The 23433-nt window shown below is 35.9% G+C and overlaps 1 protein-coding gene across 1 annotated transcript; it reads left to right on the forward strand.

The window, feature by feature from the left end:
* Nucleotides 1-6891: 6891 nt before the first annotated feature.
* Nucleotides 6892-22791, forward strand: LOC111013258 (Zn-dependent exopeptidases superfamily protein). Its single transcript, XM_022287683.2, has 16 exons — nucleotides 6892-7176; nucleotides 8087-8200; nucleotides 8305-8419; nucleotides 9050-9132; nucleotides 9274-9350; nucleotides 11720-11797; nucleotides 12285-12356; nucleotides 12458-12531; nucleotides 12615-12744; nucleotides 12832-12903; nucleotides 17316-17435; nucleotides 18943-19014; nucleotides 19243-19383; nucleotides 20381-20465; nucleotides 20558-20996; nucleotides 22126-22791. Exons 1-16 carry the CDS (start codon nucleotides 7116-7118, stop codon nucleotides 22388-22390), a joined length of 1998 nt encoding a protein of 665 aa, XP_022143375.1. The 5' UTR covers nucleotides 6892-7115; the 3' UTR covers nucleotides 22391-22791.
* Nucleotides 22792-23433: the final 642 nt, after the last annotated feature.

Below are 23433 nucleotides of genomic sequence, written 5' to 3' on the forward strand. Positions count from 1 at the left end.
TGTTATAATGGTGATTTTTTTTCTCATGAGAGGATTTCGAAAATTCTAAATTGATAAATCCGATGTAATTCTGAAGTACTTCTATATACATTTAATGTACCCCTAATATATAGTATCAGATATACCATGATATACATGGTTAGATATACTACTTACATATATCAAATATACGTATTATACATATAATATATATATTTGATGTACTTATAATTTATGATATACTAAATATATTTCTAACTAATATACTAAATATATTTGCAACTGATATACTAAATATAATGTATATCAAATATTAAATTTTTAGTGGTATATCAGCCGTTTAAATTATAGTTTACTATTTCAATTTGTTGATTAATATACTAATATTATCAATAATGTTGGTGGTTATATTACTACTATTTATTTAGTATTAATATTAATTAGATACTAAATATAAGGGATATCAGTTTAAATTTATAAAGTATATCAAAATGTTAACTTGTCTTTTTGGATGTGCAGGGTCCACGTAAACCTTTTATATAATAACTTTATATTTCAAAAATAAAAATAAAAATTTGTGCACCATTGTTCTCATCTAAAAAAAATATTGGATATAATAGTATGATATCAACACACATATATCATAATTATATTCGTAGATATAATGGTTATATCGGAGTTATATAAGTGGTAAATTAAAAACATATTAAGTATATATCAGTGTTATATTAGTGGTAAATCATATAATCATATAAGAAATTATATCAGTAGACACCATAGTTATATTAGTGGTATGTCATTTGTATATTAATGGTAAATTATAGACATATCAAATATATATCACATTTATATGGGGTAAATCAATAGTTATCATACGTATATCATTGGTAAGACATGTTAGAAGTTGAGTAGATATCATGATTATATCATAAATAAATCAATTGTATATTATTATTATATCAGTGGTCAAATATATTACAAATATATATATGATATATAAATGGTGAATTTGTAATTTTACAGTTGGACCTCCGTTTTTTATAAAACAAAATGCTATAAATGTGGTTGCTATTTTGTTTATTTTATTAAATTTTTTTGCAATATTTGCAAGTTCTCCAATATATTATTTACTGTTACAAACTTATGCTCCCAATTGGTAGGAAATGATTTCGAATTTCATGATCTTAAACTATAGAAATGATTTCAAATTCTTAATTGCATTTGAAACCAAAATGATTATAAATCATTTAAATTAAAATTTATTGTATGGATCTTCACAAAAAATAAAAAGAAAGTATAATATTTTACTATTATACCCTTCATATTTTGCAAAGTATTATGTTATTAATAATATAATATTTAATATAAAATAGTAATTTTAACCATGTAAAACATGAATAATTTAATGAAATCAACCTCACAAAAATTAAAACTTGTCAATGTCACATTTATTTTAAAAACTAAACTAAAAAAAGTTGCAAATGTCTTGATTGAAATATTAAAAAAGAAAAACTTAAAATCAAACAATTTCAATTTATTTGCAGTAGTGTGTGTTTTTTTTTTTATCATAGTTATTTTACGATGTGTCGTACTAAAAAATAAAAGCAAAAGAAAAAAAGAAGAAAAAAAAAGGTAAGCATATAAGACCCAACAATATTGAAATATAAGAAAAATTAAATAAAAAAAAACAAAATACAAAATCAACACTAGTTTATTTGAATGGTGATAAAAACAAAAATGCAAGGAGAGTCAATTTACCGAATAAAGAAAAAAAAAGAAAAAGATACGACATATAAAACTTGAAACTAATTTGGTTAGGAGGTTGTAGTGATAAGTATTTTTTTCCATTAAAGTATGACAAAATTGGAATTTTTTAGGTTTAAACCTAAAATCCTCCCAAATCCGATCTATTTTGAAACGGAAAATACTTTAACCAAAAATAGCATTTCAAATTCTTTTTATTTATGTATCCAAACAAGTGAAATCAAAGTTCAAAATAGAGGTTAGTCTATTTAAAAAAATTGAAATACGTACAATTTTTCAAAACTGCAATTCAATTTCTAAATCATCTACCAAATACAAAAATATGAAATATTTGTATTGACTAATTTGTTTTCAAATCATCAACCTACAAAACCCACCGCCCCTGACTCCTTGGATATGGGGAAAAATGCCCATAGCTCAAAAGGGAAGGATCCTATTGTTGATGATCACGTGATTACTCATTTCACCCCCAAACCTGCCTTACCACCCTCTGACACTGTTCCTTTGCATACAGAAGGGCTTTTGTTTCCTCATCTCTCATCTACATCCCCCCAACCAAACAAACCCCTGTTCCCTCCTACCCGAACCCAAACAAGTTATCCACAAACCTAAAATAGCCGTTGAGATTAAGACAAAAAAGGCCTTCCTCATCTCTGGCACAAAGTACAACACCAATCCTCTCCCCTCAGAACCCGAATCAGAAAACCATCTCTCCAGTCCTTACCCAACCTCACATGCCTCCTTGCTACAATAAGTCCTAATAGCCCCCCCGCTAATTTTGAGCACCTCGCTTTACAATTATTTTCGGAAGAACAAGAGGAACCTTCTCCTTTTCCTCCTTGTTTCTTTGACCCCTCTATCCATCCCTCAATTTATCTGCAACCAGTGGTCCCGTGGCTGAGAACGATGGGGTTGGGTATTCTTCCCCTACCCTCCAAGACGCCCAAGCTAAACAAAGAGCTGAAGAAACAGAACAAATACGTCAGAGAGCTTACAGGCCTTTACTCATCCATTAATTATGATGGACCATCTTCTTCCTCCATCCACATTGGTGGGCCATCTACCACTATATGAATGTGTTATCTTGGAACATCAGGGGTATTGGCTCAAAGGACAAACGAGCCCAAATCAAAAGCTTCATTCAACATCACAATCCATCCATAGCTATCCTCCAGGAAACCAAAATACAAACAGTCGACAGGCTCCTCATAAAATTACTTTGGAGTTCCAGGAACATTGCTTGGGCTTACAAAGGATCCACGGGATCTTCTGGAGGTATTATCATTCTATGGAACGATCCCTCATTCTCGGTTTCTGATATTTCCATTGGCTCTTACTCCCTCACCCTCAGATTTACGCTCTCCGACGGTTTCTTCTTCTGGTTATCTGGGATATATGGGCCATCGAGGGCTGCCGACAGACACCTTTTTTGGGAGGAACTCCAAGGCCTATCCACCTTATGCTCGGACCACTGGCTCCTTAGGGGAGATTTCAATGTCACTAGATGGTCGCACGAGAAATCTACCAACCGGAGACCCATTCGCAACATGCGCATCTTCAATGAATTCATTGCAGATGCCAATCTCAGAGATCTCCCTCTTATCAATGGCCTCTACACTTGGTCCAACCTGAGGGAGTCCCCTTATCTCTCTCTTATTGACAGGTTTTTATGTTTTGATGCTTTCCTCAATCATTTTCCTAATGCCTTGGTCAAACGTCTGGACAGGGAACTATCTGATCACTATCCCATTCAAGTCTCTTTGGGTATCAATCAATGGGGACCCTCACCCTTCCGGTTTGACAACATATGGATGCAACACCCCCCATTCTCTCCTATGTTTGAACAATGGTGGAAATCAAACCCAGTGACGGGTTGGCCCGGACATGGTTTCATTCAGAAACTTAAGAGTCTTAAAGCTACGATTCGTTTGTGGAAGAAAGAGACCTTCGGTTGCATTCATCGTCAACGTGACCAGTGCCTTACTGAATTAGCTTCCTTGGATGAAGTAGATGAGAGGGGATCTATCCGACCGGAACATATAGTTCATCGGACAGCATTGAAAGCACAACTCCTTTCTTTGGCAGTCTTAGAAGAAACTCATTGGAGGCAGAGATGCAAGATGAAATGGTTGAATGAAGGGGATGTAAACTCGGGCTTCTTTCATCGATTGGTAGCTGCTAGAAGAAGACGAAGTACTATTTTAGAGGTGTTTTCCCGAGATGGTAGGAGTCTGACAGAGGATGGGGACATAGAGCGTGAGTTTCTGTCTTTCTATGAATAACTATATACAAAAAAGGCAGGTGATAGATTTCTCCCCCACCCCCTTAATTGGGATCCCATCTCCCCTCAGCAAAGAGACTGTCTTGAATTCCCCTTCACAGAGTCTGAAATATGGGCTGCTGTAAAGGATCTTGGTCACAACAAAACACTGGGCCCGGATGGATTTACAGCAGAATTCTATAAAAAAATATTGGAACATTCTGAAAGAAGATATCCTTAGAGTGTTCCAAGATTTTTTTCGAAAGGGCATTGTAAATGCTAGCCTCAACGAGACCTACATCTGTTTAATTCCAAAGAAAGTTGATGCACGATCGGTTAGTGACTTCCGACCTATAAGCTTGATCTCTTGTATATATAAGATCATAGCTAGAGTCCTTTCTGAGAGACTTAAGAAGGTTCTGCCATCTACCATTTCTCCCCAACAATCAGCTTTTGTGGCCGGCAGACAAATCCCTGATGCCTCCCTAATAGCAAACAAGCTCATCGACGAATACTTGCGGAAAAAGGAAAAAAGAGTGGTGATAAAGTTAGACATTGAAAAGGCCTTTGATAAGGTTGATTGGGACTTTTTGGATGGTATCCTTGCAGCAAAAGGCTTCAGATCCCGATGGCGAAAGTGGATTAGAGGCTGCATTTCATCCACCAACTTCTCTATCATCATTAATGGAAAGCCTAAAGGTAAAATTAAGGCCTCCCGGGGCCTTAGATAGGGTGATCCCCTCTCCCCTTTCCTATTCATCCTTGTTGTTGATTGTTTTAGTAGAATCCTCTCCCATGCAGCGACATCGAATCTGACTAAAGGTTTCCTGGTGGGGCAATCTCAGCTGGAAATTCACCACCTACAATTTGCAGACGACACTATCCTTTTCTCATCACCAGACAGTGACCATCTTAAAAATCTCTTTTGTACCATCCAAACCTTTGAAGAAGCTTCAGGACTGAATTCTAATCTACAAAAGACGGAATTGCTGGGTATCAACTTGAAAGAAACATAATTGGATCTCTTGTCCAACCGTTTTGCCTGCAAAAAAGGAACTTGGCCAAATTCTTACCTAGGTTCCCCCTAAATGGTAAGTCTAAATCAGCTTCTTTTTGGGACCCCATCCTTGATAAAATGAAGAAAAAGCTCAACTCTTGGGAAAACTCCTTTATTTCTAAAGGTGGTCGTCTTACTCTTCTACAAGCTACCTTATCCAACCTCCCAATCTATTACCTCTCTTTATTCTCCATCCCCACACAGGTTGCTAATGAGGTTGAGAAAGTCATGAGGAAATTTTTTTGGAAAGGGAGTAGCAACAAACATGGGCAAAACCTGGTGCGATGGGATAAGATCACTCATCCCATTGAGGATGGAGGCCTCGGCATCACCAAAATCAAGGAAAAGAATAAAGCTCTATTAGCAAAATGGATCTGGAGGTATCATACAAAAGAATTGGCCCTTTGGAGGCAAGTCATTGAAGCCAAATATGGGCCCCTCGATAGGCACAAAAGCTCCCTTCACAATTCTCTTGCTTCTGCCCATGGTCCCTGGAAATCTATATTAAAACAGAAGCAACATGTTCTGGTCAGAAGCTGCTTCAAGATAGGCGATGGATCTAAAGTCTTATTTTGGAAAGATGGACGGCTGGCCCCCGGTCCTCTATGTACTGTCTTCCCCCTCCTATATGCTTTACACTCTTGCAAAGATGCCTTGGTGAAGGAGATGTGGTCGATAACTACAAAATCATGGGACTTCTGTTTTAGACGGAATCTCAAAGACGCAGAAATCCAGGAATACCTAGAGCTCCATCTCCTGCTGTCTCCCATCCACATCAATCGGGGATGTGATAGATTTGTCTGGAAATTGGAACCATCTGGCCTTTTCTCCGTCAACTCACTTCTACAAAATCTACAAATCTCACAAACTACTCATGAGGAGACTATGCTCTACAAATCGATTTGGAAGGATCATTACCCAAAAAAGATCAAAGTCTTTTTATGGGAGGTCAACAGGAATGCCCTTAATACCCATGACAAGCTTCAAAAGAAGTTGCAGCATATGTGTCTTTCACCCCAATGGTGTGTGCTTTGTAAAAAACAAGAAGAATCCATGGGCCACATTTTTGTTTCCTGTGAATACACAGCAAAGCTATGGGCCTCTATTCTCTCATCCTTCGGTTGGCCTATAGTCCTACACACGGATCTTTGTTCTCTCCTAACATCCACTCTTTTGGAGCACCCTTTCACCAGTGAAGCAGGAATCCTATGGAAGCATTTTGTTAGGGCGCTGCTCTGGTCGACATGGTTAGAAAGGAATCGCCGGATCTTCTTAGGAAAGGAGCTGTCCGTTGGCATCATTTTTGAAGCTATAGTGTCTATGGTTGTATCTTGGTGTAAATGTTCTCCTATCTTTAAACACTATAACTTTGTTTCTCTTTTAACCAATTGGAGAGCTTTTTTGTAACTCCCTTGGTTTGAGATCTTCTCCTTTTGTTTCTTTTACCATTTCATTACATTAATGAAATCTGTTTCTTTTCCAAAAAAATGGAGGTATTTTGCAACATCCCAGAGTAAAAAATAAAATAAAAAAAAGGAGATGATGTAGAGAAAAAATGAAAAAGAAAAAGCGAAAGAAATGATAGAGAGGACGGAAAGAGAATGTATTGTTTTTAAATAAGAGATGAGTTGAGAGGTAAAAAAGTAAATTGGCAATGTGAAACATCTATTCACATCCCACCGTACTTAAAAAAACATAAAAAAAAATATGGGAAACATCTATTCACATCCCACCGTACTTAAAAAGAGAGAAGAAAACCCCTTGCTGTTGTACTAAAAAAAAGGAAAAGAAAGGGACTAAATTGAAAAAAAGTCGCACCAAAATTAAAATTAAAATTTGTCTCAAACGGAAGAAATTAGGGGGAAAAAAAAAAATTCCCCAATCTCTCCATTGACCCCTTCGGCGGAGAAGGAACCCATTTCTTCGAATTCCCAAACTCGACTCCATTGCAGCTTGCAGGGACCTATTCATCTTCCAGGAAGCTCAGGTCCCTGAGAACGCGAAGCGGAGCGACGGGCCGTGAGTGCAGAGAAATAACAGGGCAAATCAGCATCCATGTCTTCCAATATTCTCTATCTCCTTGTGTTCTTAACTTCTCTTCGCCTCTCTTTATCAGGTGCGTCTTCTTTTTTCCCCCTTGGAAATGTTAAACGAGTAGGGGTAGTCAAAATCCTGTGTCCATGCCTTTCTATTGCTGCTTGACTAAGAATGCCAATCAGATTTGGATAATGTCAGAGTAATGTAACGTATGTACTTGATTTACTTCAATTTCTTAATCTGCATAGTGTAGTGGCAGCTAAAGGGTACATTATTTCGGGTAAGTAGATGCCGTTTTGTTAGTTTATATATAAATGTCATCACCGAATGTTTTCCCTGTTCTTGTTTGCGTTTGAACTAGTGAAGATTCTATTCCTATTCCATCCCCACGAAGATTATTTCCTGGTCCATATGACATACCCTTCTGAAGCTATCTTCCTTAAGAAAGGCAGATAGCTGGATAAACAATTTGAGATGTTATTGTTCCTATTGTTTGGTGGATAATCTGAATAATGTCATCTATGTAATCACTTTTTTATTTTATCAGTCCAACTATATAAATGATTTAAAAAAATATCTCATACATGTGTATGTAAATAAGTTGAAAGTTGCATTATGTAGTTAGGCTCTGGCTTACACCTAAATGAAAAGTGGTTTCTTTCTTAAGAAAATTATAGTCCCAGGAATCTTTGCTCTAATATTGCACTATTAGTAGTCCTTTGGGATCTGTTAATGTGTGCGTAAACTTGCTTGGACTGAAGCCCATGAATATTGAATAATTACTTCCGCCCCCCCCTCCAGTGGTTTATGTTATCAAGCGGAGCTGGGGCTAACATTTAGAAAAAAATACCACACATAAATGATGGATGATTATGGGTTTAGGCAAAGTTTGTCCTTCTATTATAATTTTACTTCTCTGTTGAGGGCATTTTTATTTTGACTTCAAAGCATGAATCTTGACCTGGTATAATTTTTAATAATCTATTCAGATGATACACACTCAATGGAGTCGGTTCCTGATCTTCAAAATTCAATGTACCTAGTTGTTGATGGTTATCCATGCATTCGGTTACTCAATCTCTCTGGAGAAATCGGTTGTTCAAGTAAGTTCTTTTGCACTAGATGTAGTAAATCAATACCTTTTTAGCGCCGACGTAATCCACAGTGGAATGTGGGATAATCCATATATTTTTATTATGTACCTCAGATCCTGGACGAGAGAAGGTTGTAGTTCCAATGATTAACTTCAAAGATGCGGATGAGCTATCGCAACCATCTGCCATTGTAGTTTCAATGGATGAAATCTCGAGTTTCTTTTCTAGGTAAGATTAAAATTTTTTATATATACTCCCTAGCATCGTACGTATTCTTGTTTCCATTACAAGGATTATTTTCTGGACTTCATTCCAAAACATGTTACAAACTCCAAATGAATGATTAAAAACGAAAAGAAGTATAATAATGGCTAACTCGTGAAGATACCTTCTTAATAAAAAAATTGTTGGAGTGGAAAAATAACTGAGAAAATCAAAGGCTTTGGGTTCCTTCTACTAAAATCTGTCATCTAGTGATGGAATTCAGAAAAGAGATCATCAATTGCACTTTTAACCATCATGGAATGGCTCAAGTGGTCAACGAGGGCCTTTGTAAATAGTAAAGGACTTAGAGGGAATGTGTTCAAACCATGGTGGCCACCTACCTAGGATTTAATATCCTACGAGTTACCTTGTCAACCAAATGCAGTAGGGTCAGGCGGTTGACCCGTGATTAGTCGAGGTGCGCGCGAGCTGGCCCGGACACACGGATTTCAAAAAAAAAATTGCACTTTTCCTTGAAAATTGCTACGAACTTTTTCTCTACTGGGAAGAGATATTCTCCCTCCATTTGCTCCTTTGCTTACTAGAGCTGGAAGAAAATTGTATACTCAGGTAGAATTCATTTACCTATTTCAGATTAAAGGATGATTCCAATTTTGCAAATAATGTCGGTGGTGTTTTAATCGAACCGGGAACTGAAATGCAAAATAGAACAGAAGGTAGAATTCATTTACTTATTCAGGTTCTTTTCCCCATTATTATTATTATTCTTCTTTCCTTTTATTTATTTATTTTGTAATTATGTGGTAATTCAGGCATGCACGTCAATTATTGACACGGTGGTTTATTTTCCCTTGCAGGATTTTCTCCTGCTCGAAAGTTTCCACAAGCTGAATTTGCTCCTTACCAAAAAGTTGACTATGATTGGAACCCAATTGTATGTTTGATATTCTTACAGAATCTTTAGATTTTTTCTAGGAGTGGTCAACCTTTAGAAGCTTCTTACTGCAAAACTCTTATTTTGTTCTCAATTATTAAGCTGAGCACCATACTAGAGTATTGGTTAATATCATATCGGCCACCTGATTATTATGACTTAATCTCAGCCTTCAATCTGTGATTAGAAGCTGGTAAGAGTTTGGTCGTCCATGCCACTTAAGGCAGATCTGTGGTTGTTGGAGCTACTAACTTGGGGGCTTAACTTAACCTAACCAAATCTGAGGTTCGAAAACTTTCGAAATCCAGCCACCATTGTATCACCTTAAAAGAAGATGCTTTTGCCACCAAAAGTGCAAGAAATTATGGATGTTTGGAAAACTCCTCTTTCCGTCACAAAATTTGCTCGACTTGGAGAATGAAAAATATTATTATCACTGAACTGGTGGTCAAAGGTGGCACTGTCCTTGTCTCGGACAGTCAAATTAAAAATGAGATTGTCTGTATCTTCTCTCAAATATATACCAAGGACCTCTCGAATAATAATTCCTTGTAATCTAAATTAGGCCTCAATTCATTCTACATTTAAGCACCTACCTGAAGAGTTTTAATTTTTTTTTGACGAGGTATAAGTAAAAAGGGCCTCAGATGGTCTAGGAAAAAACAGGTTGCTTGGTTTACCTCCGCTCACATTTCTAACCCTAAGAAGCAAGGGCACATCAATTTGGACATGTCAGGTGTGTTATACTATTACATGCACAATGCATAAGCATCCTAAACTAAAACAAAATTTTAGTTATGCACAATAGTATGTGTTATACTGTTATATGTTAGCTTAACAAATTGTCTAAGAGTTCAACACTCATTGGACATGTGTCGAATATTCACAAACATCTTGAGGGTGAAAGACATAAATTCATGAGCATTATTGACTTCGTTAAGATGTTAAATCATTTAGAAAATTGATAAGTCAGTTTAGATTTATCTTGAAGATTTTGACATAACATATTATATATATATTTTTTAATAAGAAACAAATTTTTCATTCTTTTCATTGATAGATGAACAAGAACAAAAATGTTAATAAATGCATAAGCATCCTAAACTACGAAATTTTAGCACGAAAATCATTGAAATTTATGAAAATAATATATATTCAAAACTGTATATTATAATAAACATGTCTCTTCCATGTTTCTATCCTTGATTTTTAGAAATTAATGTGTCATCGTGTCCGTGTCCTGTCGTGTTTGTGTCTATGCTTCCTAGCTCAAACCTATACAGAATATTGTTGAAGGTATTAGACGTTAGGCTTAAACCTGCTCTCCCGGACACTATTTGAAAGAGTGGGCAGAAGGCTGGTTGCCAATTTCAAATCACAAGGTTGTTTACTGTTGGAGATGTAAAAGTAAAATTGAGGAAAGGGTTGCTCGTCAAATTAAATCATAAATGTTAAAAGATCCTTCTATAAAATTGATTGGGTTTCCTTTAATAGAACTCTATAAATTATAGGCTTCGACAAAAGATGGAGAAACCGGATCTCCAGTTGCATATCAAATGTTTCTTACTCTATTTTCTTTAATGGTATGCCTTTGGAGAAAATTAAGCTCAAAGGGGCATTTGTTTGGATAGTGCTATAGTTCTCCTAGTAAACAAAATAAGATCGTGTTTGGGGGCATTCGTCCTTTGTGGTGGGGCTGTAGTGGTGCATTCTCTATAAGAATAGAATGCATATGAGGACCTATATCATATCCCTTTGAAGCTGTCAATTTGCTCGTTTAATCTAGGGTAGTTTATTTTTTAAGCCGTTTAGTATTTGTTGGGCTAGGAGCAGGGATTGCAATTCTACGGAGGAGGAGATCCTCGTGCACCTGCCATTTTGGGATAAGGGTTCAATTTTGTGGCAAGCTGGCCTTTTCACAGTCGTTTGGGATTTTTGGCTTTAGAGAAACAATAGAATTTTTAGGGAGAAGTTTGGTCGTTAGGTAAATTTATTGCTTCTATTTGGGCGTCGGTCTCTAAGAATTTTTGTAATTACTGTTAAGCCTTAATAGTTATTATTATGGATTGGAGCTGGGAGCCCCTATTTGTATAGCTAGTTATCTCCTTTTTTCTCTTTTTTTTTTTTTTTTTAATTTTCAAAATTTAAAATGTCCTTTGCCTTTGTTGTTTTTTTTTCTTTCATTTCTTTTCAATGAAAGCTTGATTTCTCCAAAAGAAATATATATATATATATATATATATATATATATATATATATTTATTGGATTGACTTGCGCATGCACATGAAATTTTCTTGTCTTATATCACAGGCTTTCATTTGTTCTTTGGCTTGGCAATCTAATGGAATCTAACGATTTGCTCTTGCAGGGATCTGGAATTATGTGGAAACAATATAACTTTCCTGTTTTCTTGATATCTGAGACCAGCATTTCGTCTATACATGAAGTAATTCCGATTCTTAACCACTTGAAACTTCATAGAACGAAGATATTTCAATTACTATCTGTCTGTTAGGCTCAGTTGTAATATGTTTGTCACTGGAAATTGAATTTTAATTTTAATTTTTCTGATAGTAGCCTTTAGGCATTCTTTAAAGATGTATCATGTATGGTTCTTTTGTCGTCATTAAATAAGATCATGATGTACTTATACAGTTCTTACAAATAATTAAGCAGAACCTACTTCAGTAAAACAGAAACGCAATATTTTATACAGATACAAGAGCTACGTTGGTATTTATAAACAAGGACAGCATATTTTTGACATGAATGCTTGATGTTAATTATGTAGTTGACCATAAACATGATCCTTGAAGTCTTTTAGGTGTTTTATACAAGCTACTGAACCTATACTTCATGCTTTAAAAAGGCAATCATGCAAATACTTTTGACTAGCATAATTTATTGTTTCACAATGTTACCACTTAATGCAGGCTTCTTCAAAAAATGTGAAGAATAAGAAAGCTTACACATCGAATGTTGCTGAATTTGATCTGGTGATGCAGGTACTTGCTTCGGGTGTTACATTGATGTGATTTCACATCTTAAATGGTTATTTTAATCACACTTTGAATGGTTTAGGTGACTGATTTTCATTTTTGTCTAGACGACTAAGGCTGGGACTCATAATTCAGTGTCTTGTTTGAAAGAAGAAACATGCCTTCCATTAGGTGGATACAGGTTAAATCTTGATATCTTTTTCTGCTCATAGTTTTAGAATTTCATCGTGTTTATTTTATTAAAAGAGATTGGTATCTTTTCAGTGTCTGGTCGTCGCTTCCTCCAATCAATATTTCCTCAGATCAGTCGAAGCCCATCATTCTAACGGTAGCATCAATGGATTCTGCTTCTTTCTTCCGTGATAAAAGCATTGGTGCAGACTCCCCCATTTCTGTATGATTTATTTTGAGCAAGTATATCAGTTATAAAACTTACCATGTTTATTCTGCTACCTCTTAGATTATTTTTGGTATGTTCTAGGGTCTGATTGCATTGCTGGCTGCAGTTGATGCACTTTCCCATGTGGATGGACTGGATGATCTTCATAAGCAGGTTCTTATGCATGCTTTCTACTTTGTATCCAATTGTACTTTCTTTATACTTAAGTTCATGTTAACTTAAATGCATTCTATAATTTGTTTTGTCTACATACTTGTATTTTAGTTATAATTGCGATATCTGACTTTGAATTATTTCTTGTTTTCTTTTTCATGCTTTGTAAGATCCAGTTGCTCGGATTATCTTATGACTCTTATCTTATATAACCTAAATGCTTCTATGTCCCTGCTTATATAACCTAAATGCTTCCGCCATAATAGAGGTTAAGAGCCTTATTTATGACCCCTCTAAATTAGTTTGAAAGAAAATACCATTTTTCCTTGTTTAGACATTGGTTCTATAGGATGCTTTTGATGAGATTCAGAAAAGGCACCTTGCATATATCTCAACTGTTTCATCTAAGAAGGCTGGGAAAACATTGGTCACATCTTTGAATGTTTCCTCAGAAGATTTGTGCAACCTTGTATGCTATGTTGCACAACTTGGGAGGTGATTTCCAAGTTGTGCAATGGTGGAGGGTTGGGAATAAGAAATTTGGCATGTAAGAAGTTCTCTTCTGGCTAAGTGGCTTGGCACTTTCCTTGAGATGCACAAGATTATTTTGGGCATTATTGTGACGGATGGGATACACCTATAGTGACTAAAGACACGTTCGGGAGTCCTTGTAAACCTATTCATTGTTTTTGCAGTTTAGTTACTTTATAATGTTTACCGTGGGAATGGGTGTGCAAACTTTATCCAAAAATTTATAATTCCTATTGATTTTATGTAAAGGTATTTTCTAGGAAAACACTGGACACTGTTGTGGATATGTCCGGACACATGCTGGACATGTTTTCAACACATTGAAAAGAGTGTACTTTTATTTCTATAGGTGGAAGGCTAACTCTTATTCAAGCCACATTATAAAATCTCTCCCTTTACTACATGTCACTCTTCTCCATTCCATATAAGGAGACAGCTTATCCATTTCATCTAAGGTAGCTCTGTCTCTAGGGAACATTATGCGAAATCTCCATTGAAAAAGAAATAGTGACAAATCTGGACAGAATTCGGTGAATCGGGTTAAAATTGCTCCCGCCATTGAAGAATGGGCATTAAAAGCAAATATAGGGCCCTCTTGCAAAATGGATTTGGAGATACCAAAGTGAAAAAAATAAGGTGATTGATGCAAAATGTGGGCTTTCCTCATGGAACGTCCACACAAGAATGCCCTCTCTAGCTACTGCCCATGGCCCGTGGAAAGACACTATCAAGCTACAGAAGCTGATCTTCGATAGAGTATCCTTCAAAGTTAAGATGGGGCTCACACATCCTTTTTGAATGACACTTGGCTGATAAATGAACCCATTGCAAGAAGATTTCCTCTCTTTTTTGCCTTATCTGGTAACAAATTTGCTGCTACGGCGGACTTTTGGTCTGTTGAGGATGTTTTTTGGAACTTAAGGTTTAGAAGAAATTTGAAGGATGCTGAAATCAAGGAATTGGCTTCATTCTTGAACCATCCATTTATTTTTTTATTTTTTTATTATTATTTTTTTTAAGAAACACATATGTAATATATAAGCAGAGCCCAAGAGAACAAGAGATAACCTAAAGGCGGAGGGCAGGGAAAACCCTCCCCAAAGCAACTATACAATCGTATCTTTCCAATCTTGCACGATCCATTTGATAGGAAAGCTTTTGGGTAATTAGGGATACTAATAGAATAGTAAGGGTAGGTTGGTAATTAGGTAGGGGAATTCTTTGGGGGATTTGTTATAAACAAAGTGAGTGGGAAATGATTGAAGTAGACAATTGTTTAGTGTAGTTTAGGCTTGAGTAAGAATACTCAATATAGGACAAGGTCCAAGTACCTTGAATTACTTGGGAGTCATTGGGATTGTTCTATCTTTTATATTTCAATATATTTCTTTTTTGCTTTTTTGTTTTTTGGTTGATAATAAACTTGTATATATCAACAAAAAGGGGCAGGGGTGGAGGAAACCCCCTTCCAAAAAAGCTATAGAAAAGCTTTCCAATTGTTTATAAACGTGGAAAGACTGTAGTTATAAAAAAATTTGTTGTAATTGAAACACGACCACGAGGAGGTGTGTTGTACATTTTCTTAAAAAAATATTATATTTTTTTGATCAAAATATCAATTCCATCGTATAACTTTTGCGGTCCTTCCATACCCATTACATCCGACCAAAAAATCCAAAAGAAACTAAATACATGTAGCAACTAGCTAACTATGAAATGAAAGATAAAGGGGAATAAAGAAACAACAAAACTTAACAGGAAAACCTAACAGGAAAACTTATTTGCAGAGAGGAGTCCAATCCATTCTTAGCTACAGACTTCAATACATGCAGAGACCTCTAAGAGAGCCAACAAAATACCTCCCAGAACGCAGCATAAGTGCAGGCCTTATCTTCAAAGATGCGACAATTTCGATCCAACTAGATATTCCAAAGAAGAGCTCTAGCAGCATAATTCCACAAAACGTTGAATTTTCTAGGTAAAGCCCAACCCCCCAGAACTTGAGACAACCACCCATCAATATGGTTTGGGAGACAAACTGCCAAGCGAAAAACAATTCCACCATCCTGCAGAAAAAGGCCAATGAATAAAGTGGTGATCCAAGGACTCCTTGCTCCTAAGCTAAGAAGCACGGACACGAACACGCGACACGGATACGACACGACATGGACACGACGCACGTCAATTTTCAAAAAAGTTGGACACGACACGCTGGGCACACGTTAATTTTTTATATGATTTTTAATTAATATTTAAATAAAAATTATATATATATATATATATATATATATATATATATATATAAAAGAAAACCTAACTCTAGACATCATTTTTCTCTCATAATCAAGAAGACCTAATTTTCATCTTGGATTCCCCTCTTCCCACTTTATAGTCTAACCATAGTTTTTATTGTTTCGTCACAGCTTGCTACCTCCTACTTTTTCTTCTTCTTCCTTTTCTTGCCTCCTCTCCTCTCCTCCCCTCCTTCTCCTTTCTAAACATTGTCGCCTCTTCTTCCTTCTTTGTTCACCTATCTTTATAAGTTTGGGGTAGTACGTGACTCTTGGGTTCATTTTTATTTGGTTTCTAGAGAAGAAAGAAGACCTATAGCTTGGTCGTCGATTGATGAAGAAGAAATAAGAAAACTAGATAAAAGGAAAAAAAAAAAGACCCTCGCGTGTCCCAGACGTGTCCCCAACGTGTCCCATTTTTTAAAAATAAAAAAATTAAAAATTAATTTTGGACACGCGTCGGAGCGTGTCGGTGTCCGACACCGACACTTCGCCATTTTAAGCGTGTCCGTGCTACCTAGCTCCTAAGACATAAGCTACACATTGAGGGAGAAAGAGAACCACCTCCTACACTTCTTTTGGAGCACATCATGAGTATTTAAACTTCTGCAAAAGCTAAAGACTAAAGGAAAACCTTGACTTTCTATGGAATTCTAAACTTCCAAATTGAGGGAATCAAAGAAGACTTCAATGTAGTAACACACTCCGAGAGCTTAAAAAATAAAATAAAATAAAAGAAAAGAGTGTGTACTTTTTTTAATTATTATTTCTTTAATATCAGACACGTGTACACATCCCTATAAAATAATGAGAAGTTAAAAACAAAACTCATTTATACGCTACAATGGCAACCCATTCATAAGTAAGAAAAAAATTCATTTGAGAGAGTCTATCTTGACAGATTGCTACAATTGCAACGCTTAAGAAAACCATTCAATTGACACTCAAAAGGAATATTTGATTTAGAGGTGCGGAAGACCTTCAGTCTTTTGTTGGTCTTTAGCGGAGGCTATGACTTTACTCACGGTTCTTATAGGTGTGTAACTGGATTAATCTTTGTTCAAAGTTGATGTTGAAGAGAATTAGAAGACTGACGTCCCTCTTGAAAGTGAACAGATTTCTGAGTAAATTGGTGAAACCTACTAAGCCAACTTTAACCAATCTATGAAACCAACCAAAATATTTTTGGTCTTTAAATTACAGAGAACTGGAGGCACTGGGACAAGTTATTATTGCTCTGGTCAGCTTTGTTTTAGTGGCTCTGCCCTTAAGAAGAACAAAATCGTATGCTTATGTATCCTTTTTCTGATATATGTTTTGGCCTTTAGGAGATGTAACCGGGGTTTGATGACGTGTGGGATAGAATTTCCCATGCCCGAATAAATATGAAATATTAACATGCAGATGGTCTATAAGTTGTTTCATTTCCTATTTGGTTTGATTCAGATTTATTTGTAGATCATGGTGCTTTAAGTTTTGCTTGTATCCTTTGCTTGCTTTGCCCACTTTTTATCTACACTTTCACTGCTTCATCTTCTATAGTGCTTTTCCCTGTTCTTTGATTGCTGATACTTATTCGTGATCATACAGCTCGTTTTTGCTGTTTTCACTGGAGAGTCCTGGGGCTACCTTGGTAGTAGGAGATTTTTGCTTGAACTTGATTTGCAGTCTGATGTTGTCAGTGGCCTTAACAATAAATTGATTGATACGGTATACTTCTGAACTTGTAGATTAGTGCTTTGAATTTTAGTTTTCTTGTACTGATTATACGTCAACAGTGTAGATTGTAGATTTATAGTTATTCTTCTATGAGAAATTAGTATGTTTTCTACTTTTCTTGTTTGACTGACTTCCTAGTGCATTATTATTGGAGAAATGCATAATGGATGGAGAGAATCATTTGAAAGTAATCTTAATTAATTAATTAATTTATTTATAAGAATGGGAGAAAAATGTATAATCAAAGGAATCATTAGAAAAAACTGAATCCTTGGGTTGCTAATTTTAAACAGTTGAAGGATGATTTTTTCCCATTATGGTGCGTAGGTTGTTCAGCATTGTTAAAGTTCTGGGAGGCCTCCAATAGTTAATACTTATGGTAGGAAGGGCAAAGAGGAAAATTCACCCTCTTCAAGTTAATTAGTCGGTTTTTATATGTTTTGAGCACTGATGTGTAAGGGGGCGTCGACTTTGATTTGGAAAAGCTTGGGTAGGGAGTGAATCAGCCCTCTCTAATTGGCTGGAGGAGACTTTGGGATTGCCTTAGGGCGTATTCTTTTCTGAATATCAATATATTGGAAGGAGATACCTTACATTATCCTTGTAAGTTTTCGGTGGATGATGTTTTATCTTTGAGGTTGAAAATGTAAGGTATCTCCTTACAAGTTCTTGGAATTCAAAAGCAAACAAGAACGGAAATTACAAAAGTAGTTCTTCCCAGCCAATTCGAGAGGGCTGGTAACCTCTCCACAGAACATAACCGTTCTAAACAAAACACAACCTACCACTTCCTACCACATTCCTCCTACTTTATCCCATGCCCCCCTTCTCAACCGACTTTCCACATAACTAACTTGTGTAATTCTCTCCTTTGCGCTTCCTAATATAAACATTTACAACTGGAGGTCTTACAGAAAATTTCCTCTTTATTTTAAAAGTTTGTTTGCATCATTTGTTCTTCCAATCGAGAAGATGGATATATTTTTAGTCAAAACCTTTATGAAAATAGGAAACTTGAAACTTGAAGATAAGTATACTTATCTTGAACAAAGAAAAGAAGTGCAAAGTTTTCAAGACATTCTTAGACTTCTGAAACTATACCTATTGATGTTGGCTCCATTGCCGAGATGTTTTATATGAAGTGGAAATTGCATGTGGGTGCGGGAAGTATGTTGCAAATAACTTTTCCTCATCATCTGGGTAAAAAGTGATGCTACACAGTTTCCTAGTTGATAAAAATAAGGATTTCATACAGTCACATCGGAAGTGGTGTAGCATTGCATTTACTTTGAGTCACACGATGCCGATTTGGGATGATGTAAGAAAAGTGATTTTGTTTGAGCTAAAGCTGCCTTATTTTTTATTTTTTGTTCTCTGGTGTTCGTGTGGTTTCTTTTTAGTCTTTTCTTTTCTTTTCCTTTTTATAGTTTAGATCCATTTAATGTAAGTTGTAGATTAAAAAAGTTGAACTTATTGTACTTTCACTTGTTCAATTTAGGTTTTTGAAATTGGCTCTGTTGGAAAGAGCTCCAGTCATGGGATTGGGAACTTCTTCGCTCACATGACAGAGGTAATGGCTTTTTTCCTCTAAACTATTTTATTATTATTATTTTTAAGTTTCTCTATACAAATCTGAAATATTGCTGCAACATTAAAACAAACTTTTTTTTTTCTTATAAGAAACCTTCATTAAAACTCTTAAACTGTGTGTATAAGCAACTCCTCGGGGATTGTGGAACATAGAGATTTCTAGAGAATTTATCGAATCTATTATTTTAGCGGGATATTGCTATTGTAGGTTTCATCTTCTAAGAATGAGACATGGAATGCCTTGAAGCATGCTCAAGAATCACTTCCATTTGAGATCACAAAAATCTCACCAGCAAGTACTACAAATCCAGGGATACCACCATCTTCGTTGATGGCATTTCTGAAAAAGGTTCTATGCTTGATGCTACTATTTCTCTCTCTCTCTCTTTTGTTCAAACCCTCTGAGAAGAGAAAGAAACCAAAGACTTACAGCCAGCCAAAAAAGAACAGCGTAAGGGCTACAGGGACAAAAAGTGTTCCTATGCCAAGGAGGAATCAAATCAAGGGCCACCAAACAGATAAAACTCTCTGATCCGTTCTCCCTTTCAAATTGAATATAGAAGTAAAAGAATATTTTAGTTATTATAGTCCATTGTTTTATTCATGTTAGAAATACTCTAGCGTGAGTCACTTTAATTGAATTATATTTTAGTACGTAATTACTCTTAGTAACAGTTTAGAGAAATATCTTTTGAAACAACTGATATAACTGAATAAATAAAAAAGATTGCAGTTGCTTTATTGATAAGAATTCCAAATTTTTTGAAACATTATTTTCAAAATGGGTTTCTACCAAAAACCTACGGTGCAAGAATGAAATCTATATTTTCGTAATTAAGATCATCAAAATCTGTTCGTTTGTGGCATTTGACATTTACTTATTGTGTGTGTGTATATATGGTGCCAGGAGCAGGTCTATATGATTTGGGAATTTTTTTCCGATAAACCTATGCTGCTTGGGTTTTATCAAAAAAATTAACACCGATAAAATGAAGTATGAAAAATCTTTTGGCGCATGTTTTCATGAGCTTATAGTTGCTTTGTTCATCAATTTTTTATTCTATTGTATCTTTTGGATTTTTGTTCTTTATTTGGATATTTTTTCCTTTCTTTCTATGCTCCCTTTGGGATTGTTTCTTTGAACATTTTCTTCCTTTTCATATATCAAAGGAAAGTTCGTTTCTTGTTAAAAAAAAAAAGCATGAAAAATCAAATTTTGTGCTACTAAGAAACCTGTCAGGGCAGATAATTGAAGAGAAGAACATCCTATAGTTTGTAAGAATTCAAGGCACTTTATTTAATGGTTGAGACCAGATAAGTTGACAAGTTTGTTTTGGTCCCTGCAGAACTCGCATGTCTCTGGGGTGGTTTTAGAAGACTTTGATACTGGGTTTACGAATCAATTCTACCAGAGTCACCTCGATGATTTATGTAAGATAGTCACGTTCTTTTCCTTTCTTCATTTCCAATTTGTCCTTCATTAACAATTTTTATATAGCTGGTCCTGTTTTTTCTTATTCCAGATAATATAAACTCATCAGCTATTGAAGCAGCTGCTTTACTTGTTGCTCGAACTCTTTACATTCTTGCAACCAACAAAAAAGAATTGATTAGTTCTGCAATAACTTCTATCAAAGTGAACACCTCGTTGGTTGAGGAGCTTATAGGATGCCTCTTGAATTGTGACCCTGGTCTCTCTTGCGAGCTGGTGAAGAGATATATTTCCCCCACCAGTGTCTGTCCAAACCATTATGTTGGTGTAATCCTTGATGAACCTTCCTCTACTCCTTATCCTGGTTACGTTCACGACGTTTCGAGATTTGTTTGGAACTTTTTGGCTGACAGAACATCTATTTCTAAAGAGAATACTAGCTCAGCCTGTTCACCGAATTGCAACGACAAAAGTGAGGTGTGCATTGGAGCAGAGATTGGAAAGGGAACTTGTGTTATATCAACTACCAGGTACCGTTACATTTACGCCTAAACACAACTGATTCTGAATGGCATATTGGTGGACACATTTAAAATGACTAAGACCTTCATTTAAGGTAAATTAAAGAACTTCAAGGTGACTTGAGGAAGGAATGCCCTTAGAGAGAGTGCATGGAAACCTGTAATGTAAGGGTATAAATTGGTTGGTTTGACTCGATTTTTGGCCAAAATTGATGAGTGGGAAGCTTGGAATAACATTTATTTTGTAGACTATTTGACAAGATGCCCTCCACTCTTTCTTTCTTGGATAAGAAACGGGGTATGTAGTTTCCCCACTTTAATTAGAATAGAATATGTATGTAAAAAGTTGGAGGTCTTTGATGGTTTCCCATATTTTTTTCCCTTTTTTCTATTTTTTTAAATATAAAACTAACTTAATGAAACAATAAAGAACAAAGATCGAAGAGAGACTTACAAAGAGAAAGGGCAAGCCAAAAGAAGGGATTACAAAAAACTTAAAAAAGGAAAAAAATAAGAAGCCCAACGTTTGTGACTTCCCATTGTTGCTTTGTGGGCTAAAATAACCCTTGGGATGGTCCACTCTTTACATTGTTATAATATCTCACTTTTAACATATTATTTCATCGTGTAAGAGCTCAGTTTTTTTTGGCTGGCTTGCTACTGGTAGAATCTGGTAGAATTAAACCAATTTATTTCATCAACAACGCCACAAGCCAAGGGGAGATTTGAGAGCTCTCCCCCTCTCCCTTTTCTCAACAAAGAATGCCTAAGAAATTACCCAAAAGGATAGGGCTCTCCTCAACTAACTTCCCTTTTTTGTTTTTTTTTTTGATGCTTCTATATAACTTCCAAAGACTTGGCCCTCTAACTAACGAAATAGTATGGGCACCACTCACATTATGTAAACTTTCCTCTCACATGGGTTCCCCACCCTTCACACGTTTACGCCTATACACCTTAGTAACTCGGGGTCTATCAGCTACATGCATGTGGCTGGTTGCTCCCACAGTCAATCTGAGCAGCAACATACTATGCTTTTAAATACCGTGTTATTCAACTTGCATAATAGCTTCATTGCAGGATCCCCTGTATAATGGTTGTCCTTCTCTGTTATAATATCTGTAGTTATTTGCTATAGGTATGTTCCAGCATACTCCACTCGATTGAAGTATGAATCTGGATCTTGGTATGTGCTTCCTTCGAATTCATCGGATCCAATGGGGGCTGTCGATCCTGTTTGGACCGAGAGCAATTGGAATACCATAGGACTCCGAATGTACACCATCCAAACTACTGCATACGATCGTTTTGTCTTACTAGGCGGCATTACTACCACAATCTTGGCTTATTTTGCAATAGTAGCTGTGCGAGGCTCCATTATAAAGGCTTTGAAGAGAGATTGATACGACGTTTTAGGTAAATGAATGGGGAACTACTAAACAAGAAAGGTGAGTTCTCATTTCTTAGGATGTTGGATGTAATTGCTGAGGTGTTGTATTGTTTAATGTTGCAACCCTCTGCCTCCCACTGATGAAGGGTAGGAGCTGATGCCATTGAAGCTTACATGTTAGTTCACAAATGATATTATACTGGATCAAGTATTCTGGGCGAGAACTCTGTATAGTTTCTTGATATGTTTTCATCTTGTAGTTATCTTACCTCAGGTGCGGCTTCTAGACACGATGTCCTTGCTTGGTCATTACAGAAAAGCCATTGATGACCTCGAAGCAGGTATATCAAAGGCATTTTCTTCTGTATATTTTGATTGAATAGTTTATTGGAATTAGACGTAGACAATTCTTTATGGATACTGTTTCTAATTTCCCCTCTTTTTGGTTTCTCAATTTTTTGGCTTCAGTTTTTCTTCCTTTATATCATGGAATGATCTTTAGGTTCCTAGATGATTGCTAGAAATGCATATTCTGGAAATGACAAGTTATTGTTTTTTCATCGATATAAAAAAGTTTTTGTTTCTTCAGCGGTATGAGATTACTTGGAAAAGGAAATTGCATCCACTTAAGGGCCATGTTTAGGAGCCATTTTTAGTTGTTTAGAGGGACTAGAGAAAAGTAATTGTTGTTGTTGGGGACATTGTGAGGTTCTCTCGCCATCCCTACTTTAGGACAACCTTAATGTGAGTTTAGTGCTAGTATGCTTATATTATAAAATGTGGATATTGATATGAGCGAAATAAAATAGGTATATAGAGAAATTACCGAGTGTAGAAAAAGATTGAAGAAGTGTATATAATGTAGAGTTAGCGGTAAAGTATGTGAAGGGAAGTTATTGAGAGAATATGTAAAGGGATATTGGAAAACCAAATTTGGTAACACCCTAAATTACGCCACGATTTACTATTAACAAATAATCACTTGGAAAATCTTATGACATGTTTAGTTGTACATTTCATGTACCGATTAACAATGACCGATGTTTTAAAGACGAT

Source organism: Momordica charantia, assembly GCF_013281855.1.
Source record: "Momordica charantia cultivar OHB3-1 chromosome 8 unlocalized genomic scaffold, Mcharantia_2.0 BLBB01000008.1, whole genome shotgun sequence".
In the NCBI taxonomy this organism is placed as follows: Eukaryota; Viridiplantae; Streptophyta; class Magnoliopsida; order Cucurbitales; family Cucurbitaceae; genus Momordica; species Momordica charantia.